At 36.9% G+C, this 18,577-nt stretch overlaps 1 protein-coding gene across 2 annotated transcripts in view; it reads right to left on the reverse strand.

Annotated features, from left to right (window-relative positions):
* Positions 1 to 1,061: 1,061 nt before the first annotated feature.
* rasef (RAS and EF-hand domain containing) overlaps positions 1,062 to 18,577 on the reverse strand; it is a 30,292-nt gene continuing 12,776 nt past the window's right edge. Inside the window, exons 5-18 of one of the 2 annotated variants that reach the window (XM_088994156.1) lie at positions 16,434 to 16,529; positions 14,173 to 14,250; positions 13,964 to 14,079; positions 11,596 to 11,664; positions 11,412 to 11,478; positions 9,760 to 9,833; positions 7,538 to 7,865; positions 6,637 to 6,798; positions 6,412 to 6,562; positions 4,689 to 4,770; positions 4,504 to 4,618; positions 4,090 to 4,197; positions 2,825 to 2,901; positions 1,062 to 1,686 (exon numbers count right to left, since the gene is read on the reverse strand). In XM_088994156.1, the coding sequence (XP_088850282.1) occupies positions 1,584 to 1,686; positions 2,825 to 2,901; positions 4,090 to 4,197; positions 4,504 to 4,618; positions 4,689 to 4,770; positions 6,412 to 6,562; positions 6,637 to 6,798; positions 7,538 to 7,865; positions 9,760 to 9,833; positions 11,412 to 11,478; positions 11,596 to 11,664; positions 13,964 to 14,079; positions 14,173 to 14,250; positions 16,434 to 16,529 (1,626 nt within the window). In that variant the 3' untranslated portion in view covers positions 1,062 to 1,583. Of the gene's footprint in view, positions 1,687 to 2,113; positions 2,719 to 2,824; positions 2,902 to 4,089; positions 4,198 to 4,503; positions 4,619 to 4,688; positions 4,771 to 6,411; positions 6,563 to 6,636; positions 6,799 to 7,537; positions 7,866 to 9,759; positions 9,834 to 11,411; positions 11,479 to 11,595; positions 11,665 to 13,963; positions 14,080 to 14,172; positions 14,251 to 16,433; positions 16,530 to 18,577 lie in introns of those variants that run through there. The other variant, XM_088994155.1, reaches the window with a different exon arrangement.

The raw sequence follows: 18,577 nt of genomic DNA on the forward strand, positions 1-18,577 counted from the left end.
TTACGTCGGGCGTACAACTTACAAAACATCTCCGCCCAGGAGGCCGACAACTTCTTCAAGAAAACAAAGCAGACATTTAATTTATTCAATAAAGCAAACATTTGAAAGCAGGTTGCGAAATCAGAATAAATTATTCCGATTTAGAAATGTTGGAATTTCGGTTCGTGTGTCAATTTGCATACTCGGCACGGCAGCCAATCAGAAGCCTGCTTTGTGCTTCCTGACTTTCCCGAGCGATATAAGGTTATATATAACATTTGCATATCATTTTCCAAAGTAGATGCTCAGAACCTCGGCCCCAAAAGACAGAATCAAAAGAAGCTAACAAAATTTATGACGCTACAAAATGTAAACGTACATTATCCTGTGACTGTAAAGTGTCCTTGAGAGTTTTGAAAGGCGCTTAGAAATTAATGTATCATTATTATTAAAAGCATGGTGGAAAGAGGAGTTCACGTGGCTTGTAGCAGACGACGCAACACAAACATTGCATTGCGCAACATGATGAATAGTGTATGGACATATGACAATTGGAGCAAAATCATCAGCAAGGGATATTTACAATAATTAAGCAAGGAAGCATTTGTGGTAGGTACATCCTTAATAAAAACAATTGTGTTTCAAGTTGTGAAAAATGGGGCAGGCAACTTTTCAGCGTTGTCTGCCCTGGTGTCCGCTAACTTTTTGTCATGAGTTTCAGACACTGATTCTATTTTAGACAGCAGCCCTCATTTCAAGCTCATATAACACCAGACCCATATAATTTAGGAAATGAGTTTTGTTTTTTTTTCTGATGAAAGAAGAGAGTCTAAGATTTCTAACACTGTCTTTGAATGTTTAGGTAGTCCTGAAACTCAATATTCTGTGGGTCCTGGAATTCAAGTGACAATGGCAAAAACCCTGGCACTGGAGTGGACACATTTTTCCATGTCTGGCAAGCGAATGATTTAAAAAGATAAGAACAGTAATTCACAGATATGATCAAACACATCCCAATCGATCCACTTGAGAAAATCATAACAAGTACGAGTGTAACACTGCAGGGCGACAATCATATCACAATGGGTAAAATAAGACATTTATTTTGTGTAAAAATGCAGACAATTACTCTTGGACAACAAAACAATGGGCGATTGAGCTCATCGCCACCAAATCATGCGAAACAAAGCACAACAAAAAATAAACAAAAACAATAAAACAAACACAAAGATAATTTGCTATCCTTCTTCAAGAAACATGTCACATCCCAAAACTTTTTCTCATCCTTCTTAAAGCCTTCACATCGCGTCCGTCGGATCTTCAAAGTGCGTGAAGTGATGGCAAATAAGCAGAGACTAGCATGAGATGAAGCAAAGATTTCCAAAAGGCAAAAACACCCAAAAAATTCAGTACATTGTGTCATTTTTTTTTGAATGACAAAAGTTGCCGTTGTGTTGCATAAATATGCTCTGCAATATTTCCAGTCACTTCTAATATCTTCATCACCATAAAGTCTTTGTTCCATTTGCTGCATTTTGCTTTAAAAAATAACAAATAAAAAATCCAGACCCAACATCAGTCGCAATCCAGACCCAACGAGTGGATCAGTTGCAGCAGGAGAAGTTGGGCTTTTTCCTGGGAGCGTCTAAATTGGGTAGCGACTGGTAATGAGCTGTCTGGTCCAACTTGCCGTGTTTGGTCAGCTCCCTGAGTTACAAAACCGGAGAAAACGATTTGAACTGTAATTATGTGCTCTTAAGATAAGATATATATATATGTGGAACTGTTGCAGGTCGGAATTGAAGCGGATTTACGATGGACATGATCTCTTTTCGTCAATTGATGCTACAGCTTCGTGTTTGCTTGTAGCAGATGCGCACATTTCACCATGATAATAATATATTTCAGTGCCTTTCAAAACTCTCAAGGACACTTTACAGTCACAGGATATCTTTTCTGCGGGTGAGTAGCGGCAGCCACGCGCCAGCGTTCACTCAACCCGTAAGTAACATGAAGTGGTGAATGAATGAATGAACAAACGAATGAATAAACGGATAAATAAATAAACCAATAAAATAAATAACGACACAAATACACAAATAAATACATGAATACAGAAATATATAAATTAAAATAAATAAATAAATGAATAGGTGAATGAATGAACGAGTGAATGAATGCACGGATAAATAAATAAGCAAATAAAATAAATAAACCAATAAATATACAAACGAATAAATAAAAATATATAATGACACAAATAAAAACACAAATAAATAAATGGGTCAATGAATGAATGACCAAACAAATAAATAGATACACAAAATACATAAAAAATACATACCTAAATACATTCATACATTTTTAAAAAGGGAAATAACCATGACATTTTAGAACAGACTGGTGATTGCAAATTATTAAATCGAAGCTACCAACTCTGGGCTCCAGGCTGTCCTAAATTACTAAAAATAACACATTTTGTTTTTAAGCGTCTTTCAAAAATAACGACCTGGATGATGTCCCTGATCCACTGGTGAAAAGGACACTTTAATCCAAGAGGGTGCATAAAGTGCTTAAGATTGAATGACCGTCTGTGTCTTTTGTGTTGTGTCACATTATTTGTTTTTGCCCGCGAGAGTGGCTGCCTTTACAGCAGCTCCTGTATTTTGTTTTTCTACTTCTTCATTTCCTTTCCTCTTACTTTCATCACTTTTCTGCTGTGAAAGGTACATTTCTCCACTGTGTAAAAAAATGTAAAAAAAACAGCTAGGTTCAGAAAATACTAAGTAAATGAGGATTTGACTGTATGCGCTTGTTCACTTGTGGAAGGCAGCAAAGCTTTTACCTGGCAAGGTGCAGCACGGCTTCCAGGATGTTGGAGCCATCTTTGGCACTGGTTTCACAAAACAGAGTGTTGTAGGTCTGGTGGAATCAACACAAGACATGACAGGATTTTATCATCAGCCTTTTAAAATAATGACCAACATTTTTTAGATTTTTTTTTTCTCCTCAGGATGCTGGCCACATCTGCAAAAATGAGCTTCATCCTTAGTTTTACACCACATTGAATTCTAGGCCTAAAAATAAATTATTACGATGTAAAAGAAAATAAGACTGGTTCAGTTTTTATTTATTTTTTGTGCTTTCTGAAAAAATGGACAATTATTTTAACCCTGGAAGTGACAGCCGTTAGTGGACAGCTTACCATGTTATCAAGGTGCATGAAAGGGTTAAGAAGATGACGATTTCTTACAGTAAATTACTTTATAAAAATGAGTTACATGTATTTGTTTCACTTTCTGAACCTGGATTTGACCTCTCTAATTCTTTGTTAGTCACCGAAAATCCCACTTTGCATAAAATAAAGGCTTTTCCGTCATGTGTTCTTGACCGCCATCTTGGTGCCAATCACGTGTTAAACTGATGGGTGGAGTTTCTGATTTATTTTTTTATTCGTTTGTGTGTTTATTTATGTTCATGCATTCAGTCATTTATTTATTTGTGTATTTACATTTATTGATTTGTTAGTGTGTTTATTTATGTTCATACATTCATTCATTTATTTGTGTATTTATTGATTTATTTATATTGATTCAGCCAGTCATCATTTGTCATTTATTTATTTGTGTGTTTTTTATTTATTTATCGCTGTATTTATTTGTTGATTTATACTCATTCAATCAGGCAGTCATGTTCAGTCGCAGTTGTGTTTATTTATTTATTTGTGTTATTTGTTTATTTTCATTCAGTCAGTCATCTATGTATTTATTTGTGTATTTATTTGTGTTGTTCATGTATGTATTTATTTATCCATGTATGTATTTGTTCATTTTTTCTTTGGCTTAAACTATTTGAGTTACTTTCTGGTTGAGTGCATGCTGGTGCGTGTGGCTGCCACTGCTCACCCACAGAAAAACTTATCCTGTGACTGTAAAGTGATCTTGACAGTTTTGAAAGGCGCTTGGAAATCAAATGTATTATTATTATTTATTATTATTAGTAGTAGTAGTAGTCGTATTATTATTGGATTTTTGCCCTTTCAAATCAATGTTTGGTCTTCTGCCCAACAAACAGTGATGGTTTGTTTACTCTACATTTGTATCATCATACCATTGCCAGCTTCTCGCCATAGCTGGTGGGGACACAATTGGCTGCCCCTTGCCTGAGGTCACACTTATTACCAACCAGCATGATGGGGATGTCTTCCTGAGCTATCTCCTGTGTACACACACGCACGCACGCACACACACACGCGCACACACACACACACACACACACACACACACACACACACACACACACACACACACACACACACACACACACACACACACACACACACACACACACACACACACACAGAGACGACACCACTACAAATCATCTCAATGCATCATTACATAGTTCAAGAGTCTCTTGATAACACTTACATATCTGCTGCTTGTATAAATAGAACAAAAGCAAGAATAGAATAAACATCCAAATGTTAGAATGCCATGTAAGAGTCAGACGTTAGCCGTTTACCTCAATCATGTCAACCCACTCCCTCACGTTCAAGAAGCTCCTTTCACATGTCACGTCATACAGCAGCAGAACGCCATCAGCTCTCCGGAAGTAAGACTTGGCGATGCTACGGTATCTGGATATGGAATAACAGTCCAAACGTAACGCATATGCATATAGTAGGGCCCACACGAGCATGCGCACACCTCTCCTGTCCAGCGGTGTCCCATATTTGTAACAGAGTGGGCTCGCCGTCCACCATGAAGGTCTTCATTTGGAAATCCACGCCTGGAAAAAAAACATCCAGCAATCACAGGTATGATATTAAAAATAATCAAATACAACAAACAACTCTAGTAAAAAAAAAATAATTACAACATTTCAGAACAGGTAGTGGGCACCCATCTATTGTCAACTCATAAATAAATAAACTCATAAATAAATAAATACATAAATAAATAAAATAAGCACACAAATAAATAAGTAAATACATAAACAAATAAACACACAAACAAATAAATAAGTAAATATGTAAATAAGCAAATAAATAGAGAAACTAAGAAATAAATAAGTATATAAGTAAATAAATACATAAATAAATAAATACACAAATAAATACATGAGTAAATATATAAATAAACAAATAAGCAAATAAATAAGTGAATAAATAAAATAAGCACACAAATAAGTAAATACATAAACAATCAAATAAGCTAATAAATACACAAACAAATTAAGTAAATATGTAAATAAACAAACAAGCAAATAAATAAAGAAACAAAGACATAAATAAGTACGTAAGTAAATAAATACATTACCAAATAAATACACAAACAAATAAGTACACAAATAAACATGTAAATAAATACACAAACAAATAAATATGTAAATAAACAAACAAATAATCAAATAAATACACAAACAAATAAATACGTAAATATGTAAATAAACAAACTAATAAGCAAATATGTAAATAAACAAACAGAAGCAAATAAATAAATCAGTAAATATGTAAATAAACAAACAAATAAGCAAATAAATAAATAAGTACACAAGTAAATAAATACAATAAAAAATAAACAAATACATCAATAAAGAAACACACAAATATACATATATACAAATAAATAACTACATACAAAACCAAAGAAATAGGTAAATACAAAAACAAACAAATAAATAAGCAAATAAATCAGTAAATATGTAAATAAACAAACAAATAAGCAAATAAATAAATAAGTACACAAGTAAATAAATACAATAAAAAATAAACAAATACATCAATAAAGAAACACACAAATATACATATATACAAATAAATAACTACATACAAAACCAAAGAAATAGGTAAATACAAAAACAAAACAAATAAATAAGCAAATAAATCAGTAAATATGTAAATAAACAAACAAATAAGCAAATAAATAAATAAGTACACAAGTAAATAGATACAATAAAAAATAAACAAATACATCAATAAAGAAACACACAAATATACATATATACAAATAAATAACTACATACAAAACCAAAGAAATAGGTAAATACAAAAACAAACAAATAAATAAGCAAATAAATAAATACACAAACAAACTACATAAGAGAATAAATAAAAAGACAAATAAATAAGCAAACAAATAAACAAGTCATTAATTAAATAAACAAATAAATAAAGTAAAAATAAACAAATACATCAATAAATAAATACATCCAAAAAATATTATTAGCTGTCACCTTAATCCTTTCATGGACAGCTTTTATCAAGTTTTCATTCTTAGTGCATGAAGGGGGTTCATGAAGTTGCAATGCACACAGTACTGCTTTCAAACAAAGTTGTGCTTCAAATCTTCACTGACAGATGACTTTAAACTCTATCATTATCATCATCATCATCATCACAAAGCATGGATTGAAAGCTGCTGATCTCACCCAGGGTGGCGTTGGAGTTGAGTTTGAACTCGTTCTTGCAGAGTCGCAGCAGGAAGCTAGACTTGCCCACGGCGGCATCTCCGGCCATCACGATCCTGTAAGCCTTCTCGGACGTCATGTAGCCTAAATCGCCACTGTCATTGTCCTCCCTCTAAAGACAACAACGCAGGGACATCACAATGTCTTATTTCAATGTTTGAAACTTTCCATCTCAATTAGTCTCACCTGCACACTGATGGCGCTGATGGGTTTTCTAGTGCGTGTGGGGGCGGTGGTGGTTTGGTCCATAGAAGCGGGCCCCTGAACAGGTTCGGACGGCTTCCAGTCCAGAACGGAGCTGCTGTCAGAGCCAAACGCTGACTCGTTATCTTGAGTCTCTGCCGGCTGCTGTATATGCATCAACAATTACGGTAAATTGTACGCAAGCGTGTACCAAATGTAGTGGCCGGTTAATGTGCATCAAAACACAAATGTATGTCAATCAAATCAATTGGTGACCAAAAGGTATGCTTGGAAAAAATTGGAGGATGTCTGCCGGAGTATATTGTGGCAATTTAGTAGGAGTGGGTTGTTTTTATATAACGTTGATTCTCGATTTGACCAGCAGAGGGAAGCAGAGCTGTTTTTATGCCATTTGCTCAGCTTGTCAATCAACTCAACATCTGATCAGGGACAGAAGTGCCTGGAAACAGATGAAGGATTCACATCTTTCCTGTTTGTCAAAATATGATATAAAATATAGATCATTTTCAGACGCTCCCTCACATCACTAACAGTAAAATACAATAACGTAGTCGGCCTAAGTCATCAAAAAAATTAATAATAATAATAATAATAATAATATATTCCATTTCTAAGGGCCTTTCAAAACTCTCAAGGTCACTTTACAGTCACAAGATAAGTTTTTCTGTGGGTGAGCAGCGGCAGCCACACGCGCCAGCGTTCACTCAACCCGGAAGTAACTTAAATAGATAGAAAACTAGCTAGCTAGTAGCCAGCCAATAGAAAACTAATATATTAGTAAAAATTACATGGGGAAAAATATTTTAACTTTGTGTCTTCACACTGCGTATGAAATATAGGAACAAATAATGTGTATAAATGTTAAAATGTTTTTTTTTGGCACCTCAGTGTCAGAGATCTCCTTGGTCAAGCTGTTATCGACAAACTTCTCGATTTTTTCGTTGCCTTTTTCCCCCTCCACCTCCTCCTGCTCTTCTTCCTCCTGCTCTTCCTCCTCTTCCAAGCCTTTGACCTCCTGTTCTGAGTCGTATCCGCCGTGCGAGCCTCGCAGCGTGGACAGGCCGCTGTCCATATAGATTTCGGGCAGGCTGTCCTCCTCACACTCGCTGCTGTTTCGTCGTTTCAGTCCCGGGTCGCACAGCGCCAGGGCTAGTGAATCGCTGCTGGGTCGTCTGCCATAAATGGAGAAGTCGTCTGGACGCTGGCAGAATCTGACAAGAGGAAGCAGAAATTGGCGTAAATTACAGAGCAGGGATCATCAATGGGCAGTCTGCAAATTAATTACAAAAAAATGATAAAATTCATGACATTTTCGAGAAAAAAAAAACAGGCAAAAATTGGAAAATTGGTAAAAAAAAAATTGGGAAAAATCCCAAATATGACATCACATGAAAAAAAACAATGCCAAAAGAAAAAAAATCAACAATGCAACTTAGGACACACAAAAAAAGAAAACGCTGATAAAACACATTCTCCAAAAACCTTCCTTTTGTGACGGTACTCACAGTAGCTATTTTATTTACATATTTACTTATTTATTTGTTTGTGTATTCATGTCTTTTTATTTATTTTCTTATTTAATTTGTTTGTGTATTTATTTATCTGCTTATTTATTTGTTTGTTTGTTTGTTTTTGTATTTACCTATTTCTTCCCACATTCCAAAAACATGCCCCAATAACTTATAGATTGTCATGAACGGATGTATTCGGGAATTGAAAATATGATGTAGAGTGCCATTCCTGAATTTGTTTGGGTTTTATTTTTTCATGCTTGGGTGCTGATAAACCATGGCCTCTGGCAATGTTTTTTCCCTTACAGAAGGGGGCAGCATTTCCATTTTTTTCCATGTTAGCACTTTTTGCAGCTTCAGCTGTTGTTAAAGCGCTATATAACCCAATATGTATGTATTACATTGTATTTGGGACATCCACCCTCATTTCAAACTCATTTAGGAATTAACTTTTTTTCTGATGAAAGAAGAGAGTCTAAGGTTTCTTACGCTGAATTCAATGTTGATGTAGTTCTAAAACTTAATATTTTGTAGGTCCTGGAATTCAAGTGACAATGACAAAAACCCTGGCACTGGAGTAGACAATGTTTTGCACGTCTGGCAGTGAATGAGTTAATAGCAGTGTTTGAAATAACGTCTTCCCAAATGCCCGGGGCGTACAACTTTTACGTCGGGCGTATAACTTTCAAAACGTCTCGGCCCAGGTGGCCGACAACTTCTTCAAGAAAAAAAAATTAAAAACGTTTTTTTTTTTTTTTTTCAAATCAAACGTTTGTTTTATTTAATAAATCAAAACCGACAAGCAAACCGCTACAAGCCACGTGGACTTTCAGGTACACTTTTCAGTCACGGTATAGTCCGAAGCAACGTTCATTTGGCAATTTGCATACTCGGCACGGCAGCCAATCATAAGCCTGTTTTGTGCTTCGTCGGACTATACCGTGACTGAAAAGTGTACTTGAGAGCTAAATCTTCAGCAAGGGATATTCACCATAAATTAAGCAAGGGAGCATTTGTGGTAGGTACTTCCTTAATTTAAAAAATCCTTTATACTTTGCAACAATGGTTTTTTTTTTGCGCTTAGTCGTCTTGTGTTTCAAGTTGTGAAAAATGGGGCAGGCAACTAGATGGCCGGGCTGGCAACTTTTCAGAGTTGTCTGCCCGGGAGTCCGCTAACTTTTTGTCATGAGTTTCAGACACTGTTAATAGATCACTCTAAATATATTATGAGCATGCATTTTGCACGTATGAACACGTTACACAACTGTTTAGGAAGTGCATGGTTGAAAGTTGCCCATCCTTGGAATAGGATGATTTTTATGTTGAGTGGCTGGAGGGCACTTTCAAAAGCTGGTTCATCAAGTTTGAACGCTTAAATAAACAAAAGTTTAGTGAGGAAACTGCTTCTTGAATAAAAATAACAAAAGGTACAATTTGTGTTCAACGGGCCCTTACGCTGCCTTTCTGATGCATTCATTTGAGGCAGAATGCCTCTCGCAGCTTGCCACGCCCCTTTTCATGATACGCAATGTTGAAAATGGATGGATGGATAGTTCCATTAGGATGAAATTAGGAGCAAGAAATTCGGTCTCACCTGTCAAGAGCGTATGGCGACGGGTAGGCGAGGCTTTTACTTCGGAGTCTGTCCTTGGTGGCACTGTTACTTGACTGTAACACAAAAAATACACCGCTTTATGTAACAAGGGCCACTTTGATTTTAAAAACAGAGATATGGGCAAGGTCATTTGTAAAAGAGGCCAATTCCCATCAAAAACACAAATGGAAATGCTAATTAGCATCCAGTGTGTTTTCCATGAAAAAAACGATTGAAAAAAACTCCATAATTAATTCATTCATATGAAAATATAATTCAAAACGAATCTGCGGAAATACAAATCAATGATTACTAAACTACGAGTATGCAGCGGTTTACCGTATATTAACTCATTCACTGCTAGACGTGCAAAAATGTGCCCACTCCAGTGCCGGGGTTTTCGTCAATTGAATTCCAGGATCCACATAATATTGATTTTTAGGATTACATAAACATTCAGTACAGGCTTGGAAATCTTAGCCTCTCTTCTTTCATCAAAAAAAAGGTATTTCCTAAATTATATTGGTATGGAGTATTATGAACTTGAAATGAGGGTGGCTGTCCAAAATACAATGTAATACATACATGTTCATTTATATAGTTCGTTTATAGTAAAGGACAAGTTGTGTCCATAATTTGTAAAATGGCTTCAAATGACTTCGACTGAGCGTATTTTACAAAGATTCCACCGCATATAGCTATATTTTACGTTTTAAGACTCGGGCTGAATATTCAGGAAGTCTTGTTTTTGAGTTGGTGACGAGTCCGTACGTGACGTCACGAAAGGAACGCCCCTGACCGAAAAAAGACGCATTCTAGCGGTCTTTCCATCACGTCAATATATTTTGCTGTACTTGTTTGGTCTGGGGACCTCGTGTTGCACCCATTTGCACCCAGATTTTGGATGCTTTAAGTCATTTTTATTGGTGTTTTATAAAACGGTTTTCTGCTGTCAGTTAAAAAACAAAAAAGTGATGTCGGTTGTCCTTTAAAGGAGAACCGACGCCTTCGGACAAGTTGTGTCCATAATTTGTAAAATCATTTCAAATGACTTCTACTGAGCGTATTTTACAAAGATTCCACCGCATATAGCCACATTTTGCATTTTAAGACTCACGCTAAATATTCGGGAAGTCTTGTTTTTGAGTTGGTGACGAGTCGTAACATCACGTCACGGAAGGAACGCCCCTGACCGAGAAAGGACACATTGTAGCAGTCCTTTCATCACCTCAATGCATTTTGCGGTACTTTGTTTGGTCTGAAAACTGTCAATTTGTTTGGTCTGATCCGTGTTGATGGCGAAATTAGAAGGAAAACACAAATAACGCGGTGGTGAATCCTTGTGTGTTGTGACAAAATTTTTGAGCATATTTCCACGGAGCTTTGTCGCCATCTTCTGCCTTTTTTGGGTGCGACATCCCCCCCCCCCCATGCCTCAAAATGACACGGAATAAATTCCTTAATCGATTGCAAACGTATGCTTTCTTCAGAACTATTTGAATCATATTCATAACTGGATGAGTGACAAGAAAGCACGTTCTCCGAATCTGAAGCCATTGTTTTGATTCTTGAGCATAAAAAAATACATTTAATAGAATACATAAAAAATAGGAAAATGAATAGAAAACATTTTTCCCAGCCTTCTTTCCTACCTTGCTGGTCCTCTCCAAAGCGGCTCTCAGGCCATCGTTGCTATCATGGAGCTTCCTGTTGGCCTCCCTTTTGAGTATGTAAATTAAAAAAAAATGTGAATTATTTTTTGTGATGTTTTTACAATATATATTTTTTTCTGAAATTCAAGTAAAATAAAGTTTGGTATGTGTGCGCGCAACGCACTGTAGGATCTCAATCTGGCTCTCTAGGATGTCGCGCTCCTCGGAAAACTGCTTCATTAGCTCCTCGTCTCTGCAAATAACATCAATTTCAATCATAAACAAGCAGTAAATACAGTATGTTGCTTATGTGAGCAAGATGGATATTTCACACCTTTCAAGCTACCATATTTTCCGGTGTATGAGGTGCACCGGACTATAAGGTGCACTTTCAATGAATGAAAACGTTTTCCAAATATAAGGCACACCACATTATAAGACGCTACATTAGAGGCTGGGGTTACACACTACTTTTACAGGGTCAATGACTGCAGAGAGTAGTTGCGAGACCAGTTGTGGCTAAATATTACTTCACATCTTTTGTGACAACAAAACAACAACTGAATATAAGGCTTTTCGGTGCGCCTCATACAGTACACATAACTTTAATGTGTGTGTGCGGGGTTGAGGGGGTGTAAAAAACGTGTTTTCTATTGATCAGATTGATATCTGTATTTGACAATATTTGTGATTGTTGTCTGATATACTTTATTTATTGCACCCTCAAATAATGTTTCTTTTTTGGAATTTATTTTTATACTACATTTTTTGAACAGAAATTCTATGTTTGTATTTTTTCAAGACTAAAATTTTCAAAAAATTACAATTCAGTCAATAAATTTTAAATCCTCTCTTTGTGAACAAAACCTTCTTTGATGCTGATAGATTATTTTCAAATTGTTTGACTTTGAATGAGATGTGACAATCGTGATTGCATGAGTCGCATGTCATTCACATTGCCGTGGCTCCCCAACACGATTGTCTGGGTCATATATGATAAGAAAAACAACAGCGAGGAGAACGGCTGCCTTGCCTGTGTTGTGTTGCTAAGCAACAACCACACACTGTGTGTCTGTACTTGCTCCAGGATATCCTGTTTCGCCCCGTGACAAAAAAGAAACTCCCCTTATTCTCTGGGAGACATTAACTGGGGGGCTTTTTGTCCATCTCTGACACTGAATGGCTAAAGGTGATTGAGAAGTTTGAGGTGATCTTCACCAGAGCTCCATCTGCTACAAGTAGGGGGGGGGGGCATACTACCCCACTCTGGCCCCAATGCAAGTAGAAATGTATCCAAAAGCTGCATCATTACACAGCATTCTTTCCAATAATATAGTTTAAACCACATGTGTAAAAGTCAAGGCCCGGGGGCCAGTTCCGGACCGCCATGTCACTTTATGTGGCCCGTGGGAGCAAATCATGTGTGTCATCTTACATGATCCTTGCTGAAATCTGGACCAAAATGTACAATTGTTATGGTAGATAAATAACGTTGAGATTTGGCATTTGCCCTACGGCCAAAGACGTGACTTCAAACTAGCCTGCACCGAAAAAAATAGTTTGACACCCCTGGTTAAAAGCAATACTTTCTAATAATTCTTTATTATCTCCTGTAGTGCTCGATAATATCACAGCTGTCAACCTTGGCTAATAGCTGCCCTTATAAATGTTTACAATTTCCGCATAAAAGTTGTAGTACGCCGTACATTATTTGAAATGTTAAAAAAAAAAAACGCTTTTTTTAATTCGACCGTACACAGTGATAAAAAAATACATGATTGAGGATTACTTTTACTGTTGACAATAGTAGCGATCGATCGGCGGCAGCATTGTCGTTGGCTACCATCAGTTGTGACGAACTGGATTTGAGTCAAAATGGTCTTTGTAAGATCGGTTCACAATTTGTTTTTCCCGTATAAAAGTAGTAGTATACCGTACATTATTTGAAATGATATAAAAAAAACAATGTGTAAAATACAGGGAAAACATATACATACATTGTTTTCAGATGTGGATTCTTTAGCTTTTAACCACGTCATGATTATCGTGTTATTGAGTGGAAAAGTTAGCATTTGTGCTTACTGTACAGATACTTGTATTATTTCAGTTCTGACTCTGTTATTGTTACATTCTATCGTGGTATTTAACATCGCGGGACCAGCCAGGGCACGGCATTTGTTGTGTTAGCGCTAGCATCTTTGCTAACAAAGAAGTGCATTTTTTAGCTTCTGAATATAACTTTGTTATCTTGTGTCATGACCTAAAATTTTGCTGCAGCAGCCCTGGCACATGTGCGTCTGTATCTGAAATTATGTTCATGTTCAAGGAAGTGAAATCTTTAACTTCTGTGTTTGGGTTTGTCAGTAGCGGTCTTGAACATTGGCGGATCAATCAGTAAACAAGTTGTGTTCGTGCTGACATTCGTGACTTGTTGACTTATTTTGTGCTTTCTGACTGTCTTTGCCTGATAACGGATAATTCCAATTATATTCCACATAAACTTCTCAAAACAGGCTAGCATAGGAAAAACAAAAGCAATGTGACATAATGACCTTTCAGAGTTGATGCTCTGGTCGGTGAGCTCGGTCTTGAGCGAGTCCATGTCGCTCTGCAGACAGGCCACTTTGGTCTGGGACTTGAGTAGCTCCTGTTTAAACCGCTGATTCTCCTACAACGAGCAAAATGCGGTGGTGTGCACACAAAATGCAACAGTGATTCAAGAAGAATACAAAATAAAAAACATTGCTTGCCGCAGACTTACCAGTGTGAGCTGGTTAATCTTCTTCTTCAGGGCCGGACTCTCATCCTTCACTGTGATATTATTGTACTTCTCCTCGATCTGTATGACATATTTAATATGGATATGATTAAAAAAAACTACAACAATAGAAAAACACCTGGAAATAATTACAAAACTAGCATGTTAAATACGTATATGGCAATTTTAGATAGAGCAATGTAGGTTTGTTTGTTTATGCACAAAACCGGGTTAGATGGAGGACACTGATTCGCTGTGGCGACCGCTGAAGGGAAGAATGTATGTTTGTTTAGTTTTGTTTTTTGTCTGTGGTTATTTTAGCTCTATTCATATCAGAAAAAGATGGCACCCGAGTAGGCAGCCGTGAGCAAGTGCTCTCACGAGCCCTGCTTTTTTGTTGTTGTTTTTCTGGGAATTGTCGCGGCTTGGAATTGGAAGCGGATTTACGTGGGACAGGAGATGTGAGACAATCTCTTTTCGTCAATGGATGCTATAGATTCGTGTTTGCATTCAACATTTAGCTTGTCGTGTAGGTGCACATTCAACCATGACGTCCCAGATCCACTGGTGAAAAGGACGCTTGGATCCTTTCCTCTTACAACTAGAACTGCTTCATACAACAAAGAGGGTGCAGAAAGTGCTAAATATTTAATTACTTTCTGTCTTTTGTGTTGTGTCACATTATTCGTCATTTAGTTTTTTGTTTTGACTTCGGGATGGCACCGCGAGTGTGGCTGCATTTACATCAGCTCCTGTATTTTGTTTTTCTACTTCTTCCTTTCCTTTCCTCTTCCTTCTTTAACTTTGCTGCTGTGAAATGTAAATTTCTCCACTGCGAGACTAATAAAGGCTAATTTAATCCAATCCTTTCATCTTCATGTGTGTATTATTTTCACTTTTTGTAAATATTATATCGGTTATAGTCATAAAATTCCAGCTACTTACATCATGCCATATGTGTGATTCCGCTGGCAAAAGTCATTTACGAAAAGAAAGGTGGTTATTCCTTCGTATTATTTTTTCAAAATACTGGACATTTGAATTGGAAAAGAAAAAAAATCATGAACAAAATGTTTATTTTACTTTTAAAGGACAACCGACGTCTCTGGACAAGTTGTGTCCATAATTAGTAAAATGGCTTCAAATGATTTCTACTGAGTGTATTTTACAAAGATTCCATCGCATATAGCTATATTTTGCGTTTTAAGACTCGCGCTGAACATTCAGGAAGTCTTGTTTTTGAGTTGGTGACGAGTCCTCACGTTACGTCATGAAAGGACACCCCCCCTGACCGACAAAAAGACACATTGTAGCAGTCCTTCATCACGTCAATGTATTTTGCTGCACTGTTTATCTGAAAACCTTGATGTTACATCCAAAAGCCACCAGCAGAGGGAGTCCAAGCTCCATGAAAGGAATCTATCAGCCTGTGGAAACGGGCTGATTCATTCCTCATGGGAGCTGGTCGCCATTTTTGGGTGCGACATTCCCCCCTGCCCGTTTGCCTCAAAATGACACGGAATAAATTATTTAATCGATTGTAAACATGTATGCTTTCCTCTTCAGAACTATTTGAATCATATTCATAACTAGATATGTAATAAGAAAGCATATTATCCGAATCTGAAGCCATTGTTTTTATTCTCCAGCAATGCAAGACGTCTTGGCGTGACGTCACGAACTCGGGGCGGGACTTTCTGAAAATGCCCAATTCGCAGCTCAATTTTTTTGCAGATTTTGGACACTTTAAGTCATTTTTATTGGTGTTTTGCATTTGAATAAAAAAATCATAGTGCGTGTTTTGGGTATTTTAGATGCTATAAAACGTTTTTCTGATGTCATTTAAAAAACAAAAAAGTGACGTCGGTTGTCCTTTAAATACACATACAGTAAAGTCTCGTTATATCGATATCGGATATATCGATAGTCCCGGTTATATCGATACTATTTCTATGCACGCACGGAGAAATTTACATGCGCACAGGGTCGGATATATCGATAGTCCCGGTTATATCGATATTTTTTCGGACTCCCTTGAATATCGATATAACGAGACTTTACTGTATTTTTTTATTCATATTGTTTTGCTTATCTTGATTTAATGAGTCTCGTAAAACAACGATTTTGATGAGATAATTTAACTTAACACTTTCAGGTTACTACAGTGGATAGCTTATCATGTGATCAGGTTCCAGGGTACATGAGAGGGTTAAACAAAGTGTGGATCATTTAATTTTATGGAGAAAAAAAATGACAGTGCTTACCATTTGCATCCTCTGGATTTTACACTGCAGCTCACACACTTCGGTCTCATAAGTTCTTCGCAACTCTTCCATTTCTGCCTCCCCACGTTTTTTCTCCTATACACATAAAGAAAGCAACAATACGCACACCGATCAATCAATCAATCAATCAATCAATCAATCAATTAATCAATCAATCAATCAATCAATCAATCACATGTTACTTAAATGATTGGAATTCAAGAAAGACTCAGTGTCATGTTTTAGAACGACTGACGAGCCACGTCAAAAATATGTGGCCTCCAATTTGGCGTGTCACAAAGTAAACAGCAGACCCGGGGTCAGCTGAATACACGTGGTCTGCTTACATAAGTCTACGTGTACACACACTGATAACGATTATGTCACAACTTTTCAAGTAACTAAACATAAGTTTCTTGGTGTTGGCAAAGTGAGTGAGGCCCGTTGCACATTAAGTATAGCAGCTGAGTGCAACTAAAGTGAACCATTGCAAAAAATAATAATAATAAATGAATGAATGAACTAATGTACTTTCCGAGGGTGCTGAAGAAGCATGGCCTGCCACAGGAGCTGCTACGACAGTTCTACATTGCAGTCATTGAATCAATCTTGTGTTCTTCCAACGCAGTAAAAATGGACAAAATCCGACTTCAATGGACAGCCAACAGAAAAAAATCATTATCACCGGCCTACTCACCCGCGGGAACTTGCACACTGCAAGACCCAAGACAAGGACACAGAAAATACTACTGGACCCTTTGAACCCTGCTTACCTTTTCCAACGACTCTCCTCAGGCAGGCGCTACTAATCCATGCACACCAAATCCAAAATCCGACCAAAACAGCTTCTTCCTTCGAGCAATTAACTCTCTAAACAGGAACCCAAATCTAACTGTGTAGTGGCCCTTTGAAATTTTGCACAACCCTGTGGAGCGGCATCCCGTTCTAGTCTTTGCAGCTCCAGCTTGGTACTCACTTAAACCACTGTCACTAATCCCCTGTGCTAGATACTGTCAGGCGCTCAAGATCATCTGCCTGTGCAATACATGCTAAGATGATTTTTATGGATATGTAATTCTCTTCCATATTATGGATATATCATATAGAATCAACTTTAAAATTCTTCTTTATACATTTAAAGCTATCCATAACCTTGCCCCCCATACATATCTGATCTTCTTCAAATTTCTATTCCCTCTCGTTCCCTCAGATCCTCTTCCTCCCTCCACCTCAGTGTGCCCCCCTGCCCGTCTCAGCACTTTGGGGGACAGAGCTTTCAGCTTCTCTGCCCCCAAACTCTGGAACTCACTTCCTCCCAACATTCGTAACATCGATTCTCTTCCCACCTTCAAATCCCATCTCAAAACCCACCTACTTAAAATGGCATTTTCTGTGTAGCTCTATCTTCTGTTTCTATTTATAATTGTATTTTATTTATCGTATTCTAGTTATAATTGTGTTTTATTGATTGTATTCTATTTATAATTGTATTTTATTTATTATTGTATCTATGCTTGTCTGTGACTGTAAAGTGTCCTTGATAGCTTTGAAAGATGAGATGAGATGAGAGCTTTGAAAGGTGCTTGAACTAAATTTTATTATTATTAAATACAGAGGGTTGTGTCAGGAAGGGCATCCGATGTAAAAGCTTGGCCAAAACAAACATGCGGATCAAACCTCTAAAGATGGAGGACACTGATTTGGTGTGGCGACCCCTTGAAGGGAAAAGCCGAAAGGAAAAGAAGAAGAAGATTATTATTATTATTATTATTATTATTATTATTATTATTATTATTACAACTGTAAAATTAACTCATTCAATGCCAGACATGTGCCCACTCCATTGCCAGGGTTTTTGGCATTGTCACTTGAATTTCAGGACCCACATAATATTGAGTTTTAGGACTACTTAAACATTCAATACAGCGTTAGAAACCTTAGACTCTCTTCTTCTATAAAAAAAACACGTACAGTAAAGTCTCGTGATATCGATATTCAAGGGAGTCCGAAAAAATATCGATATAACCGGGACTATCGATATATCCGACCCTGTTTGCATGTAATTTTCTCAGTGCGTTCATAGAAATAGTATCGATATAACCGGGACTATCGATATATCCGATATCGATATAACGAGACTTTAC

Source organism: Hippocampus bargibanti, linkage group LG04, assembly GCF_051943395.1.
Source record: "Hippocampus bargibanti isolate YZ-2025 linkage group LG04, ASM5194339v1, whole genome shotgun sequence".
Taxonomy (NCBI): Eukaryota; Metazoa; Chordata; class Actinopteri; order Syngnathiformes; family Syngnathidae; genus Hippocampus; species Hippocampus bargibanti.